Source organism: Mycteria americana, chromosome 2 (assembly GCF_035582795.1).
Source record: "Mycteria americana isolate JAX WOST 10 ecotype Jacksonville Zoo and Gardens chromosome 2, USCA_MyAme_1.0, whole genome shotgun sequence".
Classification (NCBI taxonomy): Eukaryota; Metazoa; Chordata; class Aves; order Ciconiiformes; family Ciconiidae; genus Mycteria; species Mycteria americana.
Genome location: NC_134366.1, coordinates 129,113,311 through 129,133,830, shown reverse-complemented (window position 1 = coordinate 129,133,830; position 20,520 = coordinate 129,113,311). Strand labels below are relative to the sequence as shown.

General features: G+C 42.1%; 1 protein-coding gene across 13 annotated transcripts in view; it reads right to left on the bottom strand.

Moving 5' to 3' along the window:
- The window catches only part of LOC142406125 (chloride channel protein D-like), a 95,560-nt gene that overhangs the window by 54,170 nt on the left and 20,870 nt on the right, over window positions 1-20,520 (bottom strand). For 11 of the 13 annotated variants that reach the window (XR_012774447.1, XM_075494622.1, XM_075494628.1 and 8 more), the window contains one exon: window positions 6,374-6,540. The exons of the other annotated variants lie outside the window; for them this stretch is intronic. Coding sequence is in view for 10 of the 11 variants with exons in the window: in XM_075494622.1 (XP_075350737.1) it covers window positions 6,374-6,540 (167 nt within the window). In the remaining variant the exon portion in view is untranslated. The remainder of the gene's footprint in view (window positions 1-6,373; window positions 6,541-20,520) is intronic. 13 annotated transcript variants of the gene reach the window in all.

Genomic DNA, 20,520 nt, shown 5'->3' with positions numbered 1-20,520 from the left:
GCAGTAACTCTGCCCCGCTGGAAGTTCACCTTCCATTCATGTTCAGATTAAGACAACATTCTTCACACAGATTCATGTGCACCAAGTCTTCACCTTTTTTTTTTTTAGGAGCAGTTCTGGATAATTTGGAGCCAAGCACAGTCTGAAGGCTCAAGCACACTGAAGCAAGCTAGTATCAGCCTTTTGCCAGGTTAAAAGGATTGCAAAGGGAGACAGGCTTCCCGCAGAAGAGATCTGCGGGAGCTGGTGCAGGGGCAGGAGGGAGCAGTAAGTCCTTTCACCCATCCCACATGGGCACCACCAACCCCATGTTGAAAACAAGGCAAGGCCGTGCTGCTGTTCTTCCACGCACATAAAGCAACATCTGGCTCTGCCATAGTATTTTTGTCAGGGGGTCAATACCGTCGTTTACGGCTCGTACAGTTGCTTCTCAGGTAATGGGATCACACTAAACTCAAAACCCAGCACAGGAGAGTAGGCAAAAAAAGGGACTAAAAACGGTTCTTTGCCATGGTTGCTTAAGCCTGACATAGAGGCAGCTTAAAGCCCAAATGTAACTTTAATAAATCTCACCCACAGCTCAACACTTTCCCTCCATCTTTTCTGTAGCAGCCAGGGGTCTCCCCAGACGAAGCGTGACCTTGTTACAGCAGCTCCCTTTTTCCTTTGTGCAGCCAGAACAGGATCCAGCTTCCACCGCAAACACTCTACAAAAGACGGGCTGGATGCCCTCTGATGCAAAAACATCGCCAAGTCCACCCCCTAACGATGCCTCTCAGGATGAAAGCGCCAAGCAGCCATGAAACACACCGGCTTCTCAGAGAGGTGAGACAGGATGCACCACGTGCATCTTGGTGAGTTGTCTTTGAAGGAACACTTGTGTCAGCAAGATGGGTAAGGAATCTTTTAGTCTAGTAGTTGCTAGCCTAGGCCCAAACCAAAAGCATCTCCCTCCCCCCCCAAAGTCCAGTGATTTTCAAAATCCAAAGCCTCATCTAAAAAGTTCACTAATTACCCCAAATTTTATAACAGGCCAAACCAGGACCTTGGATCCCAAATAACCCTCAAACTTGAGTTGGCTTGAATTCTGCATCCAATGTCTGTGGTGTGGGCTAAGGCAAAACTAGAAGGGAGAAAGAAAAAAAATTAGCCTTGCTCCATGGATCTTTAATATAGGGCCACCTCTGATACACTTTAAAAAAAGCATAATGAGACCACTATAATATATATTCCAGCCAAAATTCTTGGCTCCCAAAAACAGCTTTATATGGTATGCAATACAGAAACACCCAGGAGACACTATAAGAACTTTGACAAGGCTAATATTAAGCTAGAACAAAACAGAACTACTGGCACCAGCTCCACTCAGCTCTTAAGTAAACTTGTCCCATTAAAAAGTAGCCTCTAAGATATTTTCTCTCTGAAGTGTATAGTAGCTTATAAAAAGCAGGAAGGGTTGCCAAGTCATAGAAGTGTTCAAGTACTCCTTACCCTCATTAAAGAACATTCCCTGGCAGCCAGCAGCTTTGAGTGTTCCAGTGAACTGGATTTTATAAGGGGGGTGTTTACAGTGGTGTGCGATGTAGCTGGAAATCACGGTGCACCGTAGCAGCCCTGTACTAGATACAGCTGTGTTTGGAGCCTTATCACCCAGGGCACAGAATACAACAGGCAGGGTGATCAATGAGGTTCCAAAAAAATAATGAGTATTAAGAAAACAAATCTCAAGCCTCTCTGCTCTACAGGAACAAAAGTATCCAGAGATGCCAGTGCCTAAATACGAATTAGATAGTGAAATACCACTGAGGATCTAGGTCTCACTTCCACCAGTTTCATGTCTAACAGTATTTACAGAGATGTCTTCATAGTGAGCATGTACGTAATTTAGCTTCTTAATGTACCCACTGATTTCCGCAGCAGTGGGGAGTTAAATTCTTTTGTGGATCTGGACCTTGAATTCCGCAGCAGTGGGGAGTTAAATTCTTTTGTGGATCTGGACCTTAATGCCAGCCCCCACCTTGTTCATGTACAGGCTATCTTCTCAGTTCAGTGTCTAACACATCTTCTGCCTGGGGATGTTATCCAGCCCTGTAAAAGGAATCAGCAACTGATCGAATACAGAAGGTCTTTTCATCCTTAACACTGATGAAGAACTGGGAAAGAGAAGATCCACATTTTCTCTCTAACAGTATGAGTACTGAGGACCTAAAAACATGCGTTCTCTTGAGTTTCTCATTTTTCCCCCCTGCTACCAACCAGGCGCTGTTTTCCAAAGGCTTTTCAGTTTCAGTTGAAGAAGGATCCCAATTTCTGTGGCATTTCTATAGCATTTAAGCTAGCTGTTAGTTATCCAAATCTTTCACTCTGCATACACAAATACAATTTATCACCTGTTTATAAACACACGCTAGCTACCAGTTCTTACACAGCTGACCCCTGTCCTTGTTATGATTTGGGGAATCCAGCAATGCACAGTTTAAACATTTTGTGATCTTACAGAATAATTAATATTGAACAAAGAGGATGTAGAACCTGCCACACACATAACTGTGTCACCTACACTTTCCCAGAACAGCAATAACGCGGTTGCAAACCCTCAGCCAAGCTGACACAACCAGAGAAAGAGAATAGTCTGTGCAAAATGACATCTGAGTGTAGGCATTTAAAGATAGAAATACTCCCAAAGTGTAGCAAGTGAGTGGAACTTAAAAACAGCAGAGCCTCACATACTCTGGGTGGTCACTCTGAGATAAAAAGAGTAGAGAAGCAGATAGGCAGGCTTCCACAGCATCTTATTAGCTGCAGGCCCAGTCAGAGAGAAAACAAATGAGAAATCTTGGTCCGCAGGGAAAACACATGGAAAGAAAAGTCACGGCCAGGGACGTTTCTGTAAAATTTTGACTAAAGTTTCAAGGATGCTCAGAAGTGATGAGGAAACAGAGATAAGGAAACATGTACAGAGACTGATTTTTTTTAACTGTCTTGTCTTTGTGTATTTCTCATGCTAGGTAACATAATAGGATTTGGGTTTGGAATTCTTACAAAGACTGCATGTTAGGCTTCATAATTTGTTTCAGTTATGACATTTTCTACTTTAAGAGGCAGATTATAAATCCAGAGTTCCCTTGAGTCAATATTCAGGGTTTGGGATGCCTAAGCTTTAAGGCAGATCTAGGGATCAGTCCAAATCTGGGAGGTCTAAGGTAGCTGAATGGGGAAGCTTCATTTGTTTGGGATAACAAGGTAACAGAGCATCCAAGAAGTGGGATGGGAAGTGCTGGAGAGACCAAGAAATGGGCCAGTGCCACAGGATCATAGAACCATAGGGTGGTTTGGGTTGGAGGGGACTTTTGATGATCACCCAGTTCCAACCCCCCTGCCATGGGCAGGGACATCCTTCACTAGACCAGGTTGCTCAAAGCCCCATCCAACCTGACCTTGAACACTTCCAGGGATGAGGCATCCACAGCTTCTCAGGGCAACCTGTTCCAGTGCCTCATCACCCTCATCATAATAAATGTCTTCTTTATGTCCAACCTAAACCTATCCTCTTTTAGTTTAAAACTTTTGCCCCCTGTCCTGTGACTACCGGCCCTGGTAAAAAGTCTCTCTCCATCTTTCCTACAAGCCCCCTTTAAGTATTGAAAAGCTGCAATAATGACTCCCCTGAGCCTTCTCTTCTCCAGGCTGAACAACCACAACTCTCTTGGCCTTTCTTCACAGGAGAGGTGTTCCAGCCCTCTGATTTTTGTGGTCCTCTTCTGGATCCGCTCTAAAAGGTCCATGTCTCTCTTGTACTGAGGACCCCAGAGCTGGATGCAGTACTCCAGGTGGGGTCTCACAAGAGCAGAGTAATGGGAGAGAATCACCTTCCTCGACCTGCTGGCCATACTTGTTTTCATGCAGCCCAGGATACAATTGGCTTTCTGGGCTACAATTACACACTGCCAGCTCATATCTAATTTTTCATCTACCAATATCCCCATGTCTGCAGGACTGCTCTCAATCCATTCATTACTCTGTCTGTACTGATACTGGCGATTGCCCTGACGCAGGTGCAGGACCTTGTTGAACTTCATGAGGTTCACAATGGCCCAGTCCTCAAGCCTGTCAAGGTCCCTCTGAATGGCATCCTTTCCTTCAAGCATATCAACGGCACTGCTCAGCTTTGTATCATCCACATACTTGCTGAGGGTACAATCCCACTGTCTACGTCATTAATAAAGATATTGAACAGTACCGGTCCCAATATGGACCCCTGAGAGACACCACTTGTTACTGATCTCTGTTTGGACATTGAGCCATTGACTGCTACTCCTTGGATGTGGCTACCCAGCTAATTCCTTATCTGTCGAATATTCCATCCATCAAATCCGTATCTCTCCAATTTAGCTAAAAGGATGTTGAACGGGACTGTATCAAAGGCCTTAGAGAAGTCCAAGTAGACAAGATCCATAGCTCTTCCTTTGCCCACTGATGCAGTCACTCTATCGTAGAAAGTCACTAGATCCTTCAGGCACGATTTGCCCTTTGTGAAGCCATATTGGCCGTCTCGAATCACCTCCCTGTCTTCCAAATGCCTCGATATACATTCCAGCAGATTCCAGCATGATCTTACTGGGCACAAAGGTGAAGGCTGACTGGCTGGTAGTTCCCGGGGCCCTCCTTTTTATCCTTTTTAAAAATGGGTGTGATGTTTCCCTTTTTCCAGTCACTGAGGATTTCATCTGACTGCCAAGACTTTTCAAATATCATTGAAAAGATAGCAGAGCAGCTTAGCAACTACATCTGCCAGTTCAGATGTGTATCAGCCTATTCAGACTATGTCTAAGAGGATTTAGACTAAAACTTGGCAGCCTGTAAAGTGTCTAGCTATAAAATCTTTACCAAGTTGTGATACTATGTATTTTGCTTTAGAGTATCAGTATATCCTGTGACAAAGTTACCCAGAAACTTTCTTTAATGTTCCTGGAGAGGAAAGGGAAAGGAGTGGGAGGGAAATGAAATTTCATATATATATAAATATATATATATTTGTCCTTCAAGTGAATAGGACCTCACTCTGAACCAGGAAAGCAGCTATAATTCTTTCCATGGACTTGTCATCTAACTGGAATACCATGGGAAACTTTATGACTTCTTCCCCTCTGTTTTATCTGCCATGGTACATATAGAAGTCATCCATAATGTCACAGATTGTTTTTATTTCCTCCTACCACATTGCTGGCTCTTTTTCCTCTCATGTCAAATACAGTTAGATTATACCCAGCATTCAATGTGCCTGCTAAAAACTTTCAGATATGGCTACATTTGGAAGAAAGTTATAAAGTGTAGGCAGAATGAGTCACCAATATTTTATTCTTCTAAAGGGTCTTTTGAAACTAAGAGATTGTCCAGTAGTAGTGGGAGAAATGACAGCTAAAGTGTCCTGCAAATAGCTTTGGTTGTGGATATATACTACCCAAATATGCCTTAAGGAAAACAAAAAGTCTTTCCATGGTAAATAAATGGATTCATTTTTCCTTCTACTTCTTCACCACATTACCTAATTCATTCCTAGAGAATATCTTAAAGAACCAGCATTTCTGCTAATTATTTTATAGAAGACAATAGTAGAGTGTTCTCACTACCTATAGATAAATGTAGACCCAGCACCTACATTTAGGAGAGAAAATGGTTCTTATTACTGGTTATAAATGCCCATGAACAGACTGAAGTTTTGGATACTGGTTCACACACTGGAAGATACACAGGACAGGTTGGATTAACATAAGTTAAAAAATAAAAACCATAACCTTTTTCCAAGCTATTAATTTAGTCTATGGTCAGTGGAGGCACTTCCAGAAGACAATTCATCCCACCTGCCTTAAATTGCTATCCTTGGATGGCAGGAATCGCTGCCTGAAAATGTACATCTTATGGTACCAAACACACAGGAAGCCCAGGCTAGTCATCCAGAAGTCGGGTAAGGCAAACTCCACCATAAGGGACTCTACATACTCCGTTGTTGTTCCTCTGCTGTATGGCATCTGCTCACAAGAAACAGAGTCACAACTGTCTGTGAACTCCACTAGATTCTCCATTGGACCAACTGGACCACTAATAAACAGCATCTAACTGGGCATTATAGAGCACTTACTGCTCGCAGGACTCTGGTGACAGTGGTAATTCAGATCCTACCTTAAACTTGAAGAGAAAGGGAGTCTCTTTTGTTCTATTTGTACAGCACATCACACTGTGGGGACATTGTTAGGGATCAGGGTCTCCTTTTACTCCTTTGTCCCTCCAAGCTCCAGGTCTCAGAGAACCCACACAGCCTCCATGCAGACCATAACACAGGAAACTTACAGATCAGCAACATAAGAGACCTCACCATTTTCTCCTGTGACGAACAAAAGGTTCCACATCCAAGTAGGGAATGCATTTCAGCTTCAGGAAGGAACTGTACAGGGATGCGTTGAACAAGTCACCAACCATCTTGGCCACCATGACAGCCAGCATTATCAGTAACAAGGACTGGACATCATTTGTGATCTCTACCTAAGGAGAAAACAGAACAAAGGACTTTCCATTTCTTTCATATACCTGGAGACGATGGCAATGGTTGCACAGGACTACCTACTTCTTTCACGAGGGAACAGGAAGCAATTCAGTCTGCTAAAAGTGGAAGGGCACTCCCCCTCCTTTCCCAGGGATAGGTAATCAATCAACACTTCCACCAGAGTCTTGGCTGATGCAGTGACAGCTCCCCCTCCCCTTCCTATCAGCTTGAAGCACTGCACTTACATTAAAACTCACATCTGATTCCCATATTTCAGGTGGCTTGTGATAATTTTGAAGTATGAGAGGAGGGTCAGTAGAGATGGAGTAGCCAGATTGCTTAAAATAGCTTGGCATTGTGACAAATATTAAAAAATGCAAACAAATCCAAATATTTTTTCTTTCTTGCTGAGCTCAGGAGATATAAAATGGTTTTCCCATACTGCTGCTTCCTGACAGAACAAGTACAAACATTGTCTTGAAGGATGCCAGAAAAGGGAACAAGAAGCTTTCAACAGAAGTCCAGCTCAGGAGATCAAGCAGCAGGAACATCACACAGTTACCATGCTGAACAATGTTCAGCAGAACAAAGCATGGTGCAGGAACTCGTGTCCCCGTGATCACAAATCTATGAATGTGGCACTGCAGCGCTGGTTGTAGAGAAACATATACACAAACTATGGTATCTCACCTAAAACATCTTTCCTAAGTATACTTGCACTTTCTCCCTATGTAGTGAGGGTATGGTCAGATGAGTGGCAAAGTATGTAGCATGTTTTAATACTTTATTCCCCTCCAGCTAGGTGGTTTTGCCTCCGCGGCTGGACACAGCCACCATAACAGTACTGTCAGCTCACTGCAGCACAAGGGTAGACTGCGTTCACTTGACCTGCTACTGCAAATGTCTAACAGCTGTGGTGGCAGTGACTTAAAGCACACCAATACCACTGCCTTTGAATAAAGGATTCACAGTGAATCCTCGTACACAAAGTAAGGAGTAATGTGAATGCACTTAATACTGTTTATGCCCAACTCACAATAAAGTCAAATATTTTTCATGGTGAAAACGACTGCACAGAAATATTCTCTTTACACTACCTTAATCAGACTTTCCAGTAAAAACTGCTATCTCCTTTCACTTCCCACTATTTCCCCTACCATTGCATCCTATTAAAAAGGGACATTCATTAGCAATTATCCTGGGATTAAATATGCAAACTTTCCTCATAACACTAAGAGGCTTTTGCCCAGAAACTTCTCTCCAATTCAGACAAAGTGAATTGCAGCACGTTGCCGTTTAATAGACCTCATTAGCTAGAGATTGTTAAGTACTCCAAGAATCTACATTCAAAGAATGCCAATAAACATATTTCTCTCTGATAAGCTGTAGCAAATTTATCCAGGCTTATACTTCCACCCTCCTTCTGTCTCTGTTCTGGGTTTGGAAAGATAACATCCAGGATGACTTGCAGTATATCCCAACAAGGGACTCATATGGCACGGTCAGCCACGTATGACCGGGTCACGCAATTGTCCTTTCTGCTTGGACATAGCCAGGGATTTCTAATAACACCACAGCATTCTTTGAATGTCTCTTTAAACCTAGTATTCAACTGTTTTATTTTAAAACACCAGGAACACGTCAGTTGAAAGGAAAACAGCAACTGTGGGATTTTAAAGAATTGCTTCATCATATCTGCTGCAACTCATTCACACAGATGGAGACTCCTTTATTGTGGATTCCTTTTAAGGTTTTTTTTTAAGTATCTTGCTATGGGGAACTCTTCTGGAATAAAACCAGCATTAAAAAATAATATAAAAACACTCTGAAAAGCTATAAAAGCACTCTAAAACTCTAAATTTAAAAACTCTTGAAACTCAAACTCTAAAAAACACTCTCAAGTGATTGCTTTAAACTATACAGAATATCTCCAGAACAGCAAAACCCAGCAAGAACCAGAGCCTGGCTTTCCAGGCTCCCCTCCTTGTTTTTCATCCCATTTTATCCCTTCCTCCTACCCTCCCATTCTCTAGCAGGAACAGGCAGGCTGGCCTGGCCCCGGACCTCATCCTTTATTGTCGCAAACATTCAGCAGCATTTTACATCTGCTATTGAGAAACCCTGAGGCTTGTGCTGATTTTCCCCAGCCCTGCAGCCCTCCTGAGTGCTGGGATCTGGGGTGGGGTGGGGGTGGCTCCGCTCTACAACAGCGCATTGAATGCTCAGAGCAAATGCCTCTGGGTTCAGCGTCGGACTTCGCTTCCTCCAAGAGTTAACGCCTGCCGAGCAGAAATGCTGTTTATCTTTGGCAGGTTAGTATGGCTGAGGTCATTAAAGAAAGACATGTTAAAAGCATTTTGAGCAATATCTTTTGTATGTAAGTAAATTTAAACTTTGGCCAAAATAGAGCTAATAGAGTTGTCCTGAGCTCTCATTCCAGATGGAAACTGGAGAGGCAATTTTTGTGATATGAAATTTTCTTGGAAATAGGCAATACTAGAGCAAAAACACAAAGGAAATCTGCAGATGAATTAGAAATCAATGATCTATTTGAAGCATGAAAAACAGATAAAATCATTTATAAAATTTCAGGAAAACTTTGCATGAAAATTGAACCCATTATGTGACCTTAAGGTAGGGTGAAGCTGTACACTAAGTATAGATCAAGTTATTTATGAAGCCTAGCCTAAAGCAAAAGTTTTATCAAAAAATTGACTTGATTTCACATCCAAGTATTTGGAGAGCTAGAGAAAACCTTATTTCCTTCCTACTGGGGGTTCTCAAGTTGTGGGAGAACATTTATTAGCTATAAAAGCATATCAAATACAAGAATAAACTCCAGAGATCAAATAAGAAATGCTGGGGAAGGGAATCACAACAAAGAAAGATTCACACACAAAAGATGCAGTCACTCGTATAAGAAAAAGAAAAAGTATGCCACTCTTAGCGCCGAAGAAGAAGGAAGAATTCATCAAAACCTGCCCAAAACCTGTAGCTAAAACCTCAGTCCATTAATGACAAGGACAATGGCAATGCAGCAGCAGAGTTCTCCTTAGGGTATCTTGATAAAAATCAAGGAAGCACAAGTTAATCCAAGAACTGTGATAGATTCAAGTCATCTTATATAAGCATATGGACACACACAAACCTACACGCACACATATATGTGCTCTTCATAAAGCTTTATTAGTATTCCCTGTTTAGAGAAGGGCCATCTGCTCCCTGCTGAATGAGACGAAGTGCAGAGCCTCGGGACTTGGCTGCATGAGGAAGTTAGCGCTCGGTGAGCTTGGGTGTGAATTTACTGCGTATTAGCTACTCCGCACTAACTGCCCATTTGGGTACCCTTGGTGCTTGGGAAGTGAAAAACAACATACTTCACCTTCAAAAAGGAGCCCACCTAACTCCTACGAAAGCACTCTTAAAGCTAACCTGCACAAAAGCGCTCGTAGTAGGTACTAGAAGCATCCACCCAGGGAATTAGTGCCAAGTAACTAGCAGGCTGTAAATTCACACTGGAGCTCCCTGCATACTAATTCTCCCAGCAGACAGGCCCTTGTAAGCCCAGAACAGCAGCCAAGCAAGCCCAGCCACAGCCCAGCACCATTAGGAGCCCAGGTGGTCCAGGGCTGGAAGGTTATGCAGCCTCCCCTTTAAAAATACCTGTCTGTTCAAAACAGTTCCTAAAGAATCTAAGAAAGGAACAAATTATACAGAGTATTACAGAGGGAGAGATAAAATAAAGGTGACAAAAGCAGAGAAAGGAAGGGGGGAAGTTGGGGGCAGCCACCAAACACCTACAACTCTTCGGCCATTAAACGCGATGTTTCATTTATTGATATTCATTCCAAGCCTGCATTTTAGGGGCTGCTCTTTAGGACGCAATTTACTCTGTGTGCGTATTGCCAGATTTTTTTTTTTCCTTTTGATCCTACGGGTGCGGCAGGCTGTGCCAAAAATGTCTTTGCCTAGGGCACCCGTCTATGCAAAGCCAGCAGTGCTAATAGGTGCTGGAAGCACTCGGTGCTGACACTTCATACATCAGCAGCCTAGTAAATTGCACCTATTTTTTTCAATATTCTCTCTATATACAAAATCTTGAAAAATGTCGTTTACACACACATGCACACAGACCACAATTAATTTATTAGCACAGTTATTCAAACCTCTTTAAATATCTTCTTTGTCACCGGAGGCACTTTTCAACAACCCCCATGGTCCTGAGTTTCTCAGGCCTCCACATCATTATAATCTATTAGGCACCTTCACGTTAGCTCTGTTTTATTATATAACACATAATTATGCATTTCATTAACAGCATCACCAGGCACGGTACATCAAAGGGAGAAAGGCAGCTGCCCAGGAAATTCAAAAAGATGCAGTTTACTTAAAGCTCCCTGTTAAAAACCCTCCCCCACTTTTCAATCAAATTGTGGTTAACATGTTTCAAAGGTTTTACTCCAGCTCAGAGAACAGGGTCCAAACAACCTCGTTAGACACAAGGCTGCTGATACAGTGATTATTCCCTGAACCCTTGATACTTCCAATAATGTGAAAGAAAAGATCATCAGCCGGCTACATAGTGCAAATCAATTTTCTTTCTTCTACTGAAAACCCACTTAGCAAGAGAGCTCTCTTGCTACTTGAAGCCTACAATGACAAACGCAGAAGAGAGGGACTATCAAAAAGGAAAAAAAAAAAGATTTATTTTGTAGTCAAATTCATTTTTCAAGATTTGTTCAAATAGAAGAGCTGCCTGGCAAACTGAACAAACAAAGACAAAAATCCTCTTCCTTCCCATGATATCAAGATCATCATCCTCGGTAGAAGCAAACTCTCCAAAAGAAATACTTTTGTCATTCTTCACAAGGTTATACACACTTAACTGGAAGGCCTGGAATTTGGAAAAAATTTGGGAAAAACCAAGCAGCTGCTGGACAAAGGTACAATACGTCTGAGAGCGAGTTTAAAAGGGGGGTGGATGGGAAGGGACATGAAGTCTTGGTACTACCAGCCAAATCCAATGGTTTTGGAGTTGAAGCTGCAGCTGGCACAAAACACCAGCTCTGGGCACAGTTTCCCGGTCTCCATGCCACCAGATTTTGTGGAAGAGTACACACTCCCCCAGGAAAGCACTTTTCATTTCTCTCACATACAACCAGAACTTCTCTCATTTGAAATTTTTGCTACTATTGATTAAAGACACCAAGAAAATATTATTCACGGTCAACAGAACATTTCCAAAGGGTGGAGGGCTTGTAGCCAGCAGAAAACTTTTGATCATTTTTTTCCTGGAGCAAATACCAACAAGGTTGCAAGCTGATCGCTTGACATAAAGAAGGGAAGGAGAGAACAATTCCCTATTCACAGCAGTAAAAGCTGTTCATGCAGCTTTCTTGAGAACAGGAGTTTACGGAAATAATGTCTCCCAGGATTAAGTTATTCGTATTGTCACAGCCATTTCATAAACAATGCAGATCTGCATTTCAATTTCTTTAATCTCTGGATTATGATCTGCTGGCCCTTAGCAACCTGCGCGTTGAACACTTGAGTCACTTTACTTCCCACTTAATAATGTCGTGACAAACTATGAATTGAAATGCCGTTATCATGGTCTGCTATTTTCATCTGGGATTATGCCAAAAGAGGCACCTTCTTCACATATCGATCCAGCTGAATACTCCCTCCCTGAACTTCCATTAATCTCTCTCTTTAAAACTAAGTGAAAAATACTCCTTTCCTGTGCACTTCACCTTTAAAGAAATCCTTTATTGTCCTAGGACTACATCCATTAACTCAACTCGCTTTACTGGACCTCCTTATCACTCATCACCATCACTGCTGGAAATTTTTGGAAGAGTGGGATGCTGCAATACAGTAAACATAAATCTCCTAAAAAGACACGATTGTCATGCTAGCCCCAAAAAGTTATGCATTCAAGTTCCCTCACAGTGCTGAAAATGACTATTCTTGCAGCCTCAGGCACACAAAGCTGTGCATCACGCTCTACAAAGGGCGGCACACCCAGCGTAGGTTCACTGTGAGGACGTCCTGCCAAACCCCAGTGCAGGAGGATTGCACAATTAGTGGGATTCTTCCTCTTCCAGAACTCAACCCCATTAACTATTCCAGGCCATTACGAGGAGCAGGCAGCCTCTAGCACCCTAGAGCTTAATTACTGCCAAGACAGAGCATGAAAAAATATCTTAGCACAGGGCGCGTACTTTTTCTCTTTAAGCAAAGTAGTTCTAATTAATCGCACTCGTGCACTGCTTCTTAATTTACCTTAATTCATAACGTTGAGTGAAATCTCATCCCAGTTTTCTCTGATGTGGATTTAAATATTTGTGTGAGTTTTTCTGAAGCCAACCAGCATTTTGTTGATGATTTCCTTGTTAGAAGAGAGGACTTTTTTTTCTAATTCCAAGACCTAGTACAGCAGCAGGAGATTGCTAAAGAGAACATAGAAATACCCAGCACAGCTAAGTAATCCCCGGAAACATATGAAAAACCTTTGAGCCTCAGACCTTGGGAACTTGGATGGAAGATGCTATGCAAATGTTTGATTTCTTGTTTCAGTCCCTCAAGGCCTATAAATACACCTGTTTTGACAGGTTGTGGCAATGGATGCAAGTGATACTGGAAACAGTATAGGTGATAGCAGTGACTCTTGCCAAGATCCCCTGGAAAGGTATCTATCAGTGATTTTTTTGTAATCTGGCTCTATACATAGCAGACACCAAACCCTGAAAGCAGGTTTCAAAGCTGTCTAAATTTGTGTCTCAGGAAGGTAACACTGGTGCGTGTTGTGTCAAGTGAACCTTCTATTAATAAAAATAGTAGCATTGTGTATGTGTGTTGCTGAATATGCCTAAACATTCAGCAGGCTCACCTATTAAATCTGTTCAAAACAAGCATTGTACTGTATACTAACCCAGCTAAGCAACCTTGTACTTTTTTAACCCACAGTATCACAGAATTTTTTTAAATTATGATTCACGAGCGTTTTTTTTAAATAAGATAGACAACTGCAATGAATCTCTGTCATATTTGAGTGATGCTAAAACCAACATCTCCAGAATGCCACAATTCTTATGGCCCCAGCTCCTGAGTCTATAAAAGGCTGGAGAAGAAAGAGCCCCGCGACTACAGACAGCTGCAGACTGGACAGTGGATTTACTGAGCCTATTTGATAAACGCTCTACGCCACAGGCTGCAAACTTCATTTCAGCTTTAAATTCAGTAGGAAATTAGACCTTAAATATCAGAACAGAAAACTTACAAAAGCTTGTTGTTCTCAAAATGAGCATAGGTATTCATTCACTGAGCCTCCAGTTTCTCAAAGAAGTGCATTACGAAATCCGAGGTCTTGAAACTGTCCCCCATCCCCTTCTCCATGAGAGTACAATTTCACTTATTTCATTTTCCAGACAAGCTACTGCCAAAAAACACACAGTGCTCTTCCCCTAGTTGGAGCAAATTCAACAGAAAATAGTAGGACTTAATGTATTTAACAGTTTGCTGATTATGCATTGTTACCCCAATTATTTTGGGATTAATTTGAATAAGACTACGATCAGTACAACACTACTCTGCATCTCCCCTTCTTTGTAAAAAGGTGACACCACTTGCAATCAGGTTCCGAAATAACATTAAATATACCATTCAAACACACCGGGCTCCTCCTGACAGGCACGGTGAGCAGAGCGAACGCTTACCCTGTTAGGAATAACTGTAGGCCTGGAGATTTTGAAAAATTGTTTTGACTAGGGTTTAAACTCCTCATTAGAAAAAAATCAGGCAGCTTAGTAACAGAAAATTAGGCCCTGTCAAAACAACTTCTGTGAACAATCTCAGGTGTAATCAAAAACGTTAAGTGAGCCCTAAAGTATTTAAGTGTGACAGGCTGATGCATTAAACAGCCTAGCACTGGGAAGAACCTGCCAAATGAGTTTCCAAATAATTAAGCACTTCCTCTGCCTGCTTTGAAGGAAACATGATGTGAAAAATATTGAATACTACACATTTGTCCCAGCTTCTGCAAAAGATTTTCCTTTCCCCACCAAAATCAGGTGGAAAATCAAGCATGTGGCATTCTCTCCTGGGGAGTTAAAATGAAGACTGTGGCCGTGCAGAGAATCCCGGCCAAAGCTAAATTCAGTATTGAGTAACCCTGCTGGAGTAACTGTACCGAACTATTTTTAAGCATCTAAGGAGAGAAGAATTTGAACCTGACTGTTGAGCAGGCACATACGCCTTCCTGCCCTGCTGGTAAGGACTCCATAGGACGTGCCTTATTAACCAGCAGTGTAAAAAATGCTCCCTGGTCCAGAGCACGTACATGCGTACACATTCTAAAGCAAGGGTCAAAATCTTCTCTCATCTTCACCAACGTAGCACGACAGATGCTGACATGACCTTTCATGAGCCTCTACTACTTTCTCACACAGGAACGGCTCACCCGACAGGCAGCTGTGTGCTTCTTATCATTTTCTGTCCAGAGCACTGGGCTATGTTTGCCCCAGGAGCCCAATGTCCCTTTCACACCCGTCCATCTTGAGCAAGTCAGAGGAAGGCACGATCAGAGATCTCCCAAGGTCTGTGCTGCCAAAGTGCGCCGGGAGGATGTATTCATTTTTTACAGTCAGTTCTTTCCCTTGTCTTTGTCTGTTCCCTCCCAAGTATTGCATACAGTCTGCTAAACAAGGAGGAGAAAGGGAAAAGTATGACTCAAGCCTTCTAAATAAATTCTCTTATCTTTGAACACGGCTCAGGCTGAGGTAGAGCGTGAGATGGGAGCGGTATGACCAGAGTAACCTCAGGTCAGCCTTCATGCTATATGATCTGAAGCACCAGACAACTCCACTCCAGCTCTCTCCACAGCTGTGCAACTTTGTCCTTTCTAAAGCCAGGCACTGACGTTTCACAAGTTGCACCAGCAACTGCAGAAGTCTGCTGCTGCTGCATAACTGACCAGTGGACAACAACCAGGGTGGCCGCTGCCAGTCTGGGGCATTGTTGGTTGTTTTTTTTTAAGAGATGCAGGAAAGCAACTCAGGTCTGGTTCTGCCAGCTTCTCTGAGACACAGCCATCAGGCTCTCAAGAGTTTTTCCATCATCACGCTCATATTTCAAAATGAGAGAGGAGCCGTCATTAGGACAGGTCCCATTGGCTACCATTTATACTCGTCTTTTATGCAGTGGTTTTACTTTTCCACATGCTTTCACAGCTTCTCCTCGGTGCCCACCTCCATTCAGTCTTGCTCACGACCGCAGCGCACCGTTCACCAGCGTTCACTACCACCACCATGTGTGTCCTGGACCCAGTCTTATTCCTCTTCCAAAAAACCAGGGAAAACGTTGAAACTGCGACAACAAAACACTTTGTTCTGCCCATCCCGAGCAGCAGGGAGGGCATGCTCCTCCTTAGGGATTTGCCTCTCTCAGGATCTACAGTAGGAACCTCCTTCCCACCGACAGACCGTGTTCAGCCCAGCAGCTGCTGGGTTGTGCAACCACTTGCTCCTGTTTCAGCTGGGTCCAATAATCAAACAGGGATTTCTGGCCCCGAGCCCCCATTCATTAGAGCACCCAGTTACATGGGGTTTTTAAGTCAAGATGACGATAAACCCCTCAGGCTGGAAAAAAAAAGAGATAGGCTTATTGTGGTAGCTTTTGTCCCAGAGATAAATCATTTTCTCAAAATTTGGAAAAAACACTATTGGCAACATTCTGAAGGTTTTAAAGTTAAAAATATAACAAAACTTAATGGTTTCAGATGCTTTTCATGACAATGTGACTGAAAACTGTCTTTAATTTGGAAACAAATTAAATTTGGCAAAGAATTAGTACATAAGACAGCCCAATTGCATTTTGTAATTTGAAAAAAATTAAAAACAGATAAGATACTGTGAATTAAAAATAACTTCTGCACATTAAATTCTCATGAACTTTCATTAAGGTTTGTATTACATGTCCCAAATGTACAATTGTATGTTGTAATACACTAGATAGCTTTATTTATAAAATACCTTTAAAGCTACTGAAAGCTAGAGCCAGAAAAATGACTATATAAAAATGTTATCTTCTCGCATTACAACTTCATTTCCAATGTGTGTATTTAAAACAGAGATGCAGTCTCAATTTCAATATTTCAGATGCACAACTGAACTTTCTAAAAGTTCAATGCCAATTGAATCCATGTACAATTCAGTCATGTCTGTTTATTTTACTGATACAAACCTGGTGCCAAAGCTGAAACAGCTATATTAGAGATAAAGCTGGATTCTCTTCTAATTTGTGAATTACCTACAAACTAACCAACTGTCCCATAGTTGCAGTTCTTCTTTACAGATGATGAATGAATGAATCAGAGGGGACTTGTTCTGACTTTCTTGGGCCGGGTTCACAAGGCCACCATCCAGAAAGAAAAAGGGTTTTCTTTTGTTTTTCCCTAAAAGCATCCATTTTTTATGGAATGTTCCAGTGACTTGACAAATTGTTTATCATCCCTATAGAGCAGTATTTTTTAGGTTAAAACCCAAAAAGCTTTCATTTGGAAAGCTATTTTGGCATCTCTTGAGAATTTTAAGCTTGGATTTGGTTTGGCCTCTCAGATTAAACTACGTCTCCCACGATGCACCATGCATTGCCCCCTCCTTCCTCGAACATACCAAGGAAGTCTCTTTGGTGTTTCATGGGAAATATTTCATTCCTTACAGAAAAAATGCTAACGTGAAACAATAAAGCTTATAGCAAGACATTTTAAATTTTATTTCTTTATTTCTGTTTTTCAGATGTTCAGCTTTTTGATGATGTGTCCAAGGTTTTTGTAAAAACAAATCTGAAGGCTTCATTTTCAGTCAAAAATAGAGTAGAAGGGAATTTTTTGAAATCATTCTAACCAGGGTGGTGCTGAAAAAACAAGCTATTGCAGACTTCCATGTTTATAGTCACTCCCACCACAAAGCTAGCACTGAAGAACATTTTGCTAGCACTGAAGAACATTTTGCTGTATTTGACCATAAGATCATATTGAAGTTATTTGACCATAAGATTTTTCACATGAACGAGAAATTCATGTATTTCAAATCAGCCTGTTCTCCTGCTTGCTGGTATGCCAAAAGCATACTCGGCACTCAGAGAAGTTTTCTCTCACACCTCAGCAAACTATGATCCTTATCAAGGAAAGGATCGCACTTTGGATGGCATTACAAGTTTGGAAGAAAACTCCTTTCTCTTCAACTAGTCAGATGTTACACCACATTTTAGGTGCCAAAAACAAGACTGGTTTCTTTTAAGACCAGAAGGACCAATTAAATAATTTAATTTGACATCTTGCAAAATATCCTGCTTCCTGTAGTTACTCATGCCATAAGACCTGCCCTGAAGAGCTGTCATGGACCAAAATCCAATAGCCTCCATTTTCTGAAGCCCACAGCACAACAGTGCCACTGATCTTGAAGCCCGTCGCTTTGGGCTCAGCTGCTCCTCCATTTGCGAAGAACATAGGGGCACTGGTACACAAGCCCAGCTTTGTGCCAGCACTCATTTTGTGCATTTAATAATTTACCGAAAAAAAGTAAGACAAACTAGATGGAAACTATGCATTACAGAAAGGCACCTGCACTGTAGTTGGTGTTTTCAAGCCAGCTGTTTAAAGGGTATTTTTATTGTTCCCTTCTCTTACTAGAGCAAGATCCAAGAAGACTGCAAGTACATGAACAAGTCTCACATAAGGCACAGTTTGCACTGAGGACCCTTTGCACCTCTAAGTCCTGCCAGCTCTGCAGGAGCACCTCTTTGAGTAACATCCAGCTCCCTTTGCAGGCTCTCCTCATTGCCTACACAACAGTCCCAGGCATTCATAATCCAGAGTGGGACAAACCCCGGAGAATGGCCAAATAAGACAACCAGTTCCTACCATGAGCTGCTTCCATCCTTACTTTCCAGCTCAAGGAGCAGAAGGGAAGAGGGGAAAGCAGGAGGCCCAGGTGGCAGGAACAGCCCCCACCCAAATGGAGGTGGAGGCTGCCCAAGGCAAATGGACTCTGCTGTTTCGCACGACAAGGAGCACATGCACCACTAGAGCCATCCTCCTTCCCTTCTCAGGGAGACCGTGCCCCGCTAGCAGCCAAGTAAAACAGCGACAGGTACCGGGGGGCAGCAGGCAGGTTGGAACTGAAAACTGAGGAAACGCCGTTCACGTTCTGACAGATGTGCAAAACATCACAGGAAAAGCAGTTCACCGGGCAGCCCAGCGTTTCTACTAAAACACTCTCTCTGCTTCTAAACTTTTTAAGATCTTCCCCCTCCCCCCCCAAAAAAAAAAGAAAAAAGAAAAAAAAAAAAAGAAAAGCAGCATGTAAGTTAATTATATACTCCCCAAAAATCACTCAAAAGAACACAGTATTAATAATTTGCAGAGGTGAGCAGGGTAAATTCACAGAAATGCTACAAGGTATATCCGGGTACCAACCAAGACCCAACCACGACTGCTGGCAATCCAGTCCGTGGCTCTCTATCACCACAGAGGAGGAAGCTGAAGTGGAAAATAACACAATCCAACTACTCCCAGCATGTTGAAAGACACAGCTATACAGACTTTTTCTGGCATCCCTTCAAGCAAGAAGAAATCCTAGAATTTACACCCATTTACATTTACATTTAATCCAAGCACAATATATATCACAATTTTGTTGCCCAGTTAATGTACAGTTTATTCATCTTCACCTGTAGAATAGAGCTGTCATCCATTAGATCAGGCCTCACTCAGGAGAAATTTGATTTAAATCAATGAGAATTCCTGGCCCCCTGATGGTCTCCTTGGCAGCAACACAGACAAGCAATGCCATGAGCAGCCAGGTTTGTTTTCACTGTTTGGTCTTCAAGCACCAGGTATGCGATATTATCTGATACCTCCACTCAACAAGGAAAGATTCAGAATTTATATTTGGTTTAGCATTTTCAAAGCCATGCTTCCTGCTTGCATCATCGTTACTGCAAATGGTTCAAAACGCAACATCTTGCATGCTACAACCACTGAGCAACACAGCTCTCTTGTGAAAAACTTGCACTGGATACCAGGCAGATTTTACGTGTATTTTAGAAGTCTTGTGCTTATTTTTCTAACATCTTATATCACCATTCTGCTCTTCTTATAACCTCCCTCTAGTTAGTTGGATTGGGTAGTTGTACTGTAGTCTCACATCACATCTGTAAAACAAGATGTGTCTGTCATATCTATGGTAAGTGCCCACAGCTGATGCTCTGCTTAAATTTCTTGTGAAAGGAAAGCTTCTTGAGAGTCGCTCTCTCAGCAGAAGTGAGAAGGGTAGCCACGGAATATGCAACAATACATCCTGCCTATAATTTGAGGTAAGCACATTTTGCCTAAATTAGAAGTACTGAAGAAATACAGAGAGGGGAGAGGTTAGGGTTTAACTGTTACTACCTGCTGATACGGTTATTTTATTGCACTTATTCAAGATGACCTGTAACACGGCTGTGAAGCATGTCAGAAGTATATATTACAACTGAGGTATCCAAATTATGCAAAAAATAAATGTTCATTTTCATTTCTTAATGGAATGTGTATAACAAATATACCAAATTTCCTAACTATAGGACAGTGGTCACTTACAGCAGTGTAGTTTATTATATACAGTGCTCTGCCAGTGTGCCTGTCTTGGTGTAGGCATCAGAGAGCAGACAGCACAAACAAACCTCATCGCTGAGCCTTCAATACTGTCTTATGAACCAGATGATTTTACATACAGCTTGTTATTTCTGCCGTATTGCAGACTCAGACAGACATCAACAAGCAACTTTTCATAATGCTCTGAACCTTCATCAGATGGTCATTTTATTTCAGTACCAACATCATGCCCATTAGCACAAGGCACTCATTCACAGCAGGCACACCCACCATTAGCAAGAGACTCAAGGACAGACCTTAGGCGATTTAATCCCCTACAGAG